General features: G+C 43.2%; 1 protein-coding gene across 1 annotated transcript in view; it reads left to right on the top strand.

Annotated features, from left to right (window-relative positions):
* LOC115194417 (cytosolic phospholipase A2 gamma-like) overlaps window positions 1-4383 on the top strand; it is an 18534-nt gene extending 14151 nt beyond the window's left edge. Inside the window, exons 11-15 of the mRNA XM_029754102.1 lie at window positions 1-47; window positions 226-309; window positions 2078-2232; window positions 2838-3012; window positions 3763-4383. The exon at window positions 1-47 is cut by the window's left edge and continues 34 nt beyond it. Coding sequence (XP_029609962.1) covers window positions 1-47; window positions 226-309; window positions 2078-2232; window positions 2838-3012; window positions 3763-3947 — 646 coding nt within the window. The 3' untranslated portion in view covers window positions 3948-4383. The remainder of the gene's footprint in view (window positions 48-225; window positions 310-2077; window positions 2233-2837; window positions 3013-3762) is intronic.
* Window positions 4384-8558: the final 4175 nt, after the last annotated feature.

Raw genomic sequence — 8558 nt, 5'->3', positions numbered from 1 at the left:
GGGAATGAAGGATAAGGTGTCAATAACAAACTCCTGGGTCCCTGATGGTAATGTTTTTTTCATTACCTTTCTATCCAGTATGATTACTATGGAAGGTGTGTGTGTGTGTGTGTGTGTGTGTGTGTGTGTGTGATACAGAACAGACTACATACTCTCTCCATCACAGAGATTATTTTTGACCAGTTAATATGAATAATTTGAAATTGGTGTGTGTGTCTCCTCCAGACTGGTGGATTGTGCAGAACATTTTCCCTCTGGTCCAAAAATGGGAATGGGGAACCGTGTACAACTTCCTCTTCAAGATCCATGGTACAGTAACATCAGACCTCATCCTAACATGATAACATAACTAGTATCAGTCATCAGGATCTTATGTTTCCCTCCAAAATAGCAGCTTTCTTGGGTGGTTCTCTTTAGCTCTCTCGCTGTGCCCCTCTCTTGCTCTACCCTCTGTCCCTCGCTCTCTCTATCATCTACAGTACAAAATGGAAAATAAATAAACATAAATATGGGTTGTATTTACTATTGTGTTTGTTCTTCACTGGTTGCCCTTTTCTTGTGGCAAAAGGTATTCAGAAAGTTGTCAGGAATTTTCTATCCTAATGATAAAAATTAACAATCAATAATCTTTGACCAATCCCCAAGGTTTGTAAGACAATGGGTTAATAATTAGGCAAAGATTCAGCATCTGCAAAAGGTTCGTACGGTTTATTCAGAGAACGTTCTGCCCAAAATTACAAAGAAGTAAATTTTATCCTCTCTCTCCGCTTACGCACACTCCTCCACACAAACAGTAGATAACCTACGCACATACATACACACAAAGAGTAGATGTATGAATCCCTCCCCGGAGTTCTCACAACCGTTAATCACTATCCAGCGCTGCCCGTTCCTTTCCCCCGAGATTAGAGAAACCTTGAGGGTCACTCCCTTTCTCCTCTAAGTTACTCCAAGTTCCTCAGCTGCCGGGTCAAGCACAGTCTACTTGTTGTTATCTTAGGCCCACTAAAACACACACACACATTTTGTCCCGGGCCTCTACTAGACCTTATGGGCCTGTCGATTAGTACTTTAATTATTCATTATACATGCTACATACTAATTACTAATTAGATAAGTTTCAGAGTGGATTCTTTATTCATTTACTTATAATCATTTATTTCACTTATCAAAAGTATTCCTACTCCTTGACTTATTCCACATTGTTGTTACAGCATGAATTCCAAATAGGATTTGAATTTTCACCCCCCTCACCCAGCTGCACACAATACCCCATAAGAAAGTGAAAACATGTTTTTAGAAATTTCATTTTTAGAAAATCATCTTGCTGCTCTGATGGCACACTGTGGTATTTCACCCAGTAGATATGGGAGTTTATCAAAATTGGGTTTATGTTCAAATTCTTTGTGGATCTGTGTAATCTGAGGGAAATATGTGTCTCTAATATTGTCAGGAATTAGGAATTGCAGCTAGTTAGGAATTGCAGCTCAGTTTCCACGTCATTTTGTGGGTAGAGTGCACATTGCCTGTCGTCTCCTGAGAGCCAAAACTTTCTCTCTCTCTCTCTCTCTCTCTCTCTGTCTCTCTGTCTCTCTGTCTCTCTGTCTCTCTGTCTCTCTGTCTCTCTGTCTCTCTGTCTCTCTCTCTCTCTCTCTCTCTCTCTCTCTCTCTCTCTCTCTCTCTCTCTCTCTCTCTCTCTCTCTCTCTCTCTCTCTCTCTCTCTCTCTCTCTCTCTCCCCTCGGTCTCTCTCTCTCTACCCCCTCACTCTCTCTCTCTACCCCCCTCTCTCTACCCCCTCGCTCTCTCTCTAACCCCTCGCTCTCTCTCACTACCCCCATCTCAATCTCTACCCCCTCGCTCCCTCTACCACCTTGCTCTCTCTCTCTACCCCCCCCCCTCTCTCTCCACCTCTCTCTCTACTACCCCCTCTCTCCCTACCCCTCTCTCTCTCTACCCCTCTCTCTCTCTCTCTCTCTACCTCTCTCTCTCTCTCTAACCCCTCTCTCGATGTACCAACCGTTTCTCTGTACCCCCCTTTTATGTACCCCCCCCCTCTCTCTCTCTCTATCTCCCCAGATACTAACGTTCCGAGCAGAATGGCATCCAAAGAGAAGATTCACCTGGTAGACGCTGGGTTAAAGATCAATTCTCCCTACCCCCCCGTCCTGCGCACATCCAGGGAGGTTGACCTCATCATCTCCTTGGACTTCAGCGAGGGAGACCCCTTTGAGGCAAACACACACACACACACACACACACACACACACACACACACACACACACACACACACACACGGCTTATTCCTGTTTCATTAACTTTCTATCCAGTATGATTAAAATGGAAGGTGTGTGTGTGTATTCCAGTAAAGCCTTTCAGAAGAACATGAAGTGCCTAGGTAGTAGTGACTCTCTCTCTCTCTCCCCTCTCTTGCTCTCTCTCTAGGGAGTAGTGACTAGGAAGAAGGGCCTAGGGCACGTGTCAAACTCATTCCATGGAGGGCTGAGTGTCTAAGGGTTTTCGCTCCATCATTGTACTTGATTGATAAATTAAGGTCACTAATTAGTAAGGAACTCCCTTCATCTGGTTGTGGAGGTCTTAATTTAAAGGAAAAACTAAAACCCGCAGCCACTCAGCCAGCCATGGAATGAGAGACACCCCTGACCTAGGGAGTAGGGATTAGGAAGTAGGGCCTAGGGAGTAGGGTCTAGGGAATAGTGACTAGGACGAAGGGGCTAGGGAGTAGTGACTAGGAAGTTGGGCCAAGGGAGTAGGGACTAGGGGCTGGTTAGGAGAAGGACATTGACATAACCATACTACTGATCCTGCTCCTCACAGACGGTGTTTAGTGCCAAACAGTACGCAGATGAGCTGAAGCTCCCCTTTCCCCCAGTGAAGGAGAGTGTGAGGAAGGAGAAAGAACATCCTCAGGACTGCTACGTTTTCGAGGGGCGACGCCCTGAAGAGCCCACCATCATGCACATGCCCCTGTTCAACCTGCGGAACTGCCAAGGTCTGTGGTAGTCATCATAGTAGTCAGTGTCTATCTGTCTTTTATACTTGTCTCTCTGACTACACCATATTCTGACCTCTCTCTTATTTTCTGTCTCTTTGTTTTTCTCTGTGTCATGTCCTTTTCTTGTTTATCTGCACCAACTGTCTGCTTTTTATGATGTCACTAGTATTTAGTATGTTTATCATGAACCTCATTAGCTACAGCTACTCTTCCTGGGGTCCACACAAAACATAAAATACGGCATACAAAACATTACAAGACAATTACAGCTGACAGAACTACATACATTCTACTACTACATAAAAGGGAATGTCAGCTCACTGTTTTATTCCTCTGAAACTTCATATATTAATAAAGTTTTGGTGATTAAGATGTATTTCCAAGCTGTCTCAGGAGTCAAACCCTTTATCGACAGTCTCTTGTTCCATGCGCATATGGGAAGTGTGTGTCACACCAAAAAACAGTTTTTGATTGGTCTTAAATATCCCTATCAGCGCTGCCTGAGGACACACCTCAAATATTTCCACTCCTCCCATCTGATTGCAAGGAGTTGATATAAGACAGGTCAACTGCCGAACCTGGACGTTAGGACTGGAAAATGCCAGTGGGTCAGTTTTTACATGACAAAATTGCAAACTTACCTACAAATTTGACAGTAGCGTCGGCTTAACACCCCAGCTGTAAATAGAACCCTCTGTGTTCTATATGTTCAAAGTTGTGTTGTAAGGTTCTCTGTTCTCTTCCTAGGCGAGGAGGAGATTAAGAAGGAGAGAGAGAAGTACACAACGTTCCAGCAGCACTACGATGTGTCTGAGATCGAACACCTCCTGAAGAAGGCCAAGGACAACATGAGGAACAACAGAGACAGGATCCTGGGACAGATCTTGTTGGCTGTCAAACGCAGAAAGAATCGCAAGTCAGTGGCTCAATAGCCTGTATCTGTGGTGTAAAGTACTACTTAAGTACTTTCTGGGAGTATCTTTACTTTACTATTTATGTATGACAACTTTTGCTTCACTACATTCCTAAAGAAAATTATCTATTTTTTACTCCATACACTTTCCCTGACACACAATAGTAGCCTAACTGTTTTTTGGTTACATTTTGAATGCTTAGCAGGACATAAAACATTTCTAAATCACACACTTATCAAGAGAACATCCCCTACCTGTTCATCCCTACTGCCTTTGATCTGGCGGAATGATCAGAAGCACATGCTGCTCATGGGTTGCTCGTCTGTGTTCCCAAGAAATGCTGTCTTGAATGAAAAGATTTGTACCTACACAGTGGAGAAAGCAGAAACGTCTGTGTACGCTATCCCTAATGCAGTAAAAATAAAAATCAAGTAAGCTTTATGAAAACACATCACACCCTTTGTTTGTTTGAATTTGGGGGTTTTATGCACCAGCCAAGCTTCTGGGAGAGCGAGATGATCCCCTTTTTGATTACGCTTCGTTTGATGTCTCAGACTGTTTGGAGTGTGCCCCTGGCAATCCGTCAAAAGGTTCAATATAGGTTCTGAATGAACGGTGAGGTATTTTCCATATGTTTAAAATACATATTTTCCAGGACATTGAATTTAGAAATTTAGATTTAGAAAATATGTATTTTCCGAATGTTGAAATCAGGTTAATTTTCGGCTCTGAATGAAAGTTGAAAATAAGTGATTTATAGATGTCTATGTTTGGGCCAAATCATGGCTGGTCCAGACCGACTGGACCAAAAGTGGAGGTAGAAATCTAGTCCGCTCCCGAACTGCACCCAAAAGACGTCCAAAAGTCGTCAGCGTTGGTCCGTCCTTACAGAGGTGTAGCGTACAATGTTGCCTGAAATGTAATTTTATGAATGCCCATCTATGTGGTAAGCCTACCGACGTCCGGACAATACCAAAAAAAGACATCCAAAAGACGTTGGCTCATGCTTGCTGGGGTGTAGCCTACCTTGTCAGCCCCCAGTGGAATTTTATGAATGACCATCCATGTGGTTGGCCCATCATTTGTAAAATTGGCTTTATTAGGCTCGATTCAATGTGACTAATCAATTTGTCTATTTAACCTGTCTGGGAATGTGGGACGCTTGCAACAGCCAGTGGAATCGCGTTGCGCGAAATACAAATACCTCATAAATGCTATAACTTCAATTTCTCAAACATATGACTATTTTACACCATTTTATAGATACCTCTCCTGAATCGAACCATGTTGTCCGATTTCAAAAAGGCTTTACAGCAAAAGCAAAACATTAGATTATGTTAGGAGAGTACCCTGCCAAAAAAAATCACACTGCCATTTTCAAAGCAACTAGCATGCATCACAAATACCCAAAACACAGCTAAATGTAGCACTAACCTTTGACAATCTTCATCAGATGACACTCCTAGGACATCATGTTACACAATACATGCATTTACAAAATTACTATTTGAAAACATTGTTAAAATGTAATATGGTCATTCAAAGAATTATAGATTTACATCTCGTGAATGCAACCGCATTGCCAGATTTAAAAATAAATTTACTGGGAAATCACTTTGCAATAAACGACGTGGTATGCTCAGAAAAATAGGCTAGGCGATACATGTTAGCACCATCTTGGAACCATCTAAAATCAAATATACTATTGTAAATATTCCCTTACCTTTGATTATCTTCATCAGAAGGCACTTCCAAAAATCCCAGGTCCACAACAAATGTAGTTTTGTTCGAAAAAGTAAATAATTTATGTCCCAATAGTTCCTTCTTGTTAGCGCGTTCCGAAGGCTACTCATAATGTACTGACGCGCGCGGGACTTGTCGTCACGAATGTGCAAAAAATATATATATTGACGTTCGTTCAAACATGTCAAACGTTGTATAACATAAATCTTTAGGGCCTTTTTCAACCAGAGCTTCAATAATATTCAAGGCGGACGATTGCATTGTCTTACTAAACGTTTCGGGAACAAAAGGGTTCCCATGGGCGCCCGCGTCATATTAGTAATGGCCCTCCCCCTGTGACCAACTTCCCAAGCCTGTCTTTGGGTCAGTTTCTACCATAGAAGACTCAAACCACTTTGTAAAGACTGTTGACATCTAGTGGAAGCCTTAGGAAGTGCTAAATGATTAATAAGTGTGTTACACTTGTGCTACAATGTTACAATGGCAAAGGCTTGAAAGTGATTCCACACATCAGATTTCCACTTCCTGTTAGGATTTGTCTCAGGGTTTTGACTGCCATATGAGTTCTGTTATACTCACAGACACCATTCAAACAGTTTTAGAAACTTTAGCGTGTTTTCTATCCAAATCTACTAATTATATGCATATTCTAGTTACTGGGCAGGAGTAGTAACCAAATTAAATCGGGTACGTTTTTTATCCGGCCGTGCAAATACTGCCCCCTATCCCCAACAGGTTTTAAGCTCTGAACACCAGCTACCTAACTTTATCAGGAGTTATAACAAGCCTATTTGCAATGTGTTTACTCTGCAGGAAATGCAGAAGTAATTAAATGTTTCGCTATGATCACCGTGTCAAATTTATGGGTAATAACTTGAAACCACTGATCATGACAATGGGGTGAAACTCCTGCAGAACAGTTGTGATTGTCCATTCCATATTGTCCATTTTACTTTCACCTGTCCTGTTATTAGGATATGTTGTTAACATGACAGCTCATTTTTATTTGATTGAGTGCCATTTAGGTTAGCCTATTTGATCGGAGAAACCTGCATGATGTAAAAGTGTCCTACATCTTCATACATTTTATCTCCAGGCTGTAGGATACAGAAAAGGCCACAAACTCTTTCTAGCATATCCTCTATCTGCTACATGATTTATGTTAGATCATGTTGTTCAATGAACGTTGGTGGAGCGCTGCAGAGATGCATCTCTCCAACAGCACCCTGGAGAGGCTGTAGGCTCCACAATACATCATTTATCAATTTGTGTTTATTGGTTATTTTAATCCACACATACTCTACAGTGACTATGCCTGAAACATAATACTCAAGTCACACCATTGTTGTAGATAATTACATATTCCATGAATTATTCAGCGCTGCTGTTCACTTATTTATTGAGCCTAAAATGATATTCATTTTGACAACAGGACAGTCTCAGAATAGAATTGACTGCGGTATCCTCCTAAATGGCACCCCATTCCCTACATCAGGATTTCTCAAACTCTGTCCTGGGCCCCGCTTGGTGCACATGTATTGATGTTGTCCTAGCACTACACAAGCTCTTCTCTATCCTCGGGCCCCCCTGGTGCTCATGTATTGATGTTGTCCCAGCACTACACCAGCTCTTCTCTGTCCTGGGGCCCCCTTGGTGCACATGTATTGATGTTGTCCCAGCACTACACCAGCTCTTCTCTGTCCTGGGGCCCCCTTGGTGCACATGTATTGATGTTGTCCCAGCACTACACCAGCTCTTCTCTGTCCTGGGGCCCCCTTGGTGCACATGTATTGATGTTGTCCTAGCACTACACCAGCTCTTCTCTGTCCTGGGGCCCCCCTGGTGCTCATGTATTGATGTTGTCCTAGCACTACACAAGCTCTTCTCTGTCCTGGGGCCCCCCTGGTGCTCCTGTATTGATGTTGTCCCAGCACTACACAAGCTCTTCTCTGTCCTGGGGCCCCTGGTGCTCATGTATTGATGTTGTCCAAGCACTACACAAGCTCTTCTCTGTCCTGGGGCCCTCCTGGTGCTCATGTATTGATGTTGTCCGAGTACTACACAAGCTCTTCTCTGTCCTGGGGCCCCCCTGCTGCTCATGTATTGATGTTGTCCCAGCACTACACAAGCTCTTCTCTGTCCTGGGGCCCCCCTGATGCTCATGTATTGATGTTGTCCCAGCACTACACAAGCTCTTCTCTGTCCTGGGGCCCCCCTGGTGCTCATGTATTGATGTTGTCCCAGCACTACACAAGCTCTTCTCTGTCCTGGGCCCCCCTGGTGCTCATGTATTGATGTTGTCCTAGCACTACACAAGCTCTTCTCTGTCCTGACATCCTAATGGTGGAGCCAGCTTCCCCTAGAAGATACGACAGCAGAGTCCCTGCCCATCTTCTGAAAACATCTGAAACCCAACCTCTTCAAACAGAATCTTATATCTTGAACCCCTCCCCCCCCTTCGTGCTCTGACTCTACTGACAGCTACGTTATTGAGGAAAAATGTACTTTCTTTGCCTGTAATATGTGGTTGTCCCAGCTAGCTATCTTAAGATGACTGCACTAACTGTAAGTCGCTCTGGATAAGAGCATCTGCTAAATGACTCAAATGTAAAATGTAAATAACCAACTTTTTATCAAAATGTGATTATTTGAATCAGCTGTGTAGTGCTAGGGCAAGAAACTAAACATGTACCCAGGGGAGGGTCCCAGGCCCGAGTTTGGGAAACTCTGCCCAACATAATGCACTAGCCTACTTTAGACCAGATCCCTATAGGGATTGGCTACTACATAGGGAAAAGGGTGTCATTTGGGACAGCCTGTGTGATATGGAGGGGCAGTGATTGTGTTGACCTCACACAATAGTGAGCCATGGTTCTTTATCCAAAC

Source organism: Salmo trutta, chromosome 5 (genome assembly GCF_901001165.1).
Source record: "Salmo trutta chromosome 5, fSalTru1.1, whole genome shotgun sequence".
Classification (NCBI taxonomy): Eukaryota; Metazoa; Chordata; class Actinopteri; order Salmoniformes; family Salmonidae; genus Salmo; species Salmo trutta.
The sequence above is the reverse complement of the archived record's forward strand: the minus strand, read 5'-3'. Positions and strand labels throughout refer to the sequence as shown.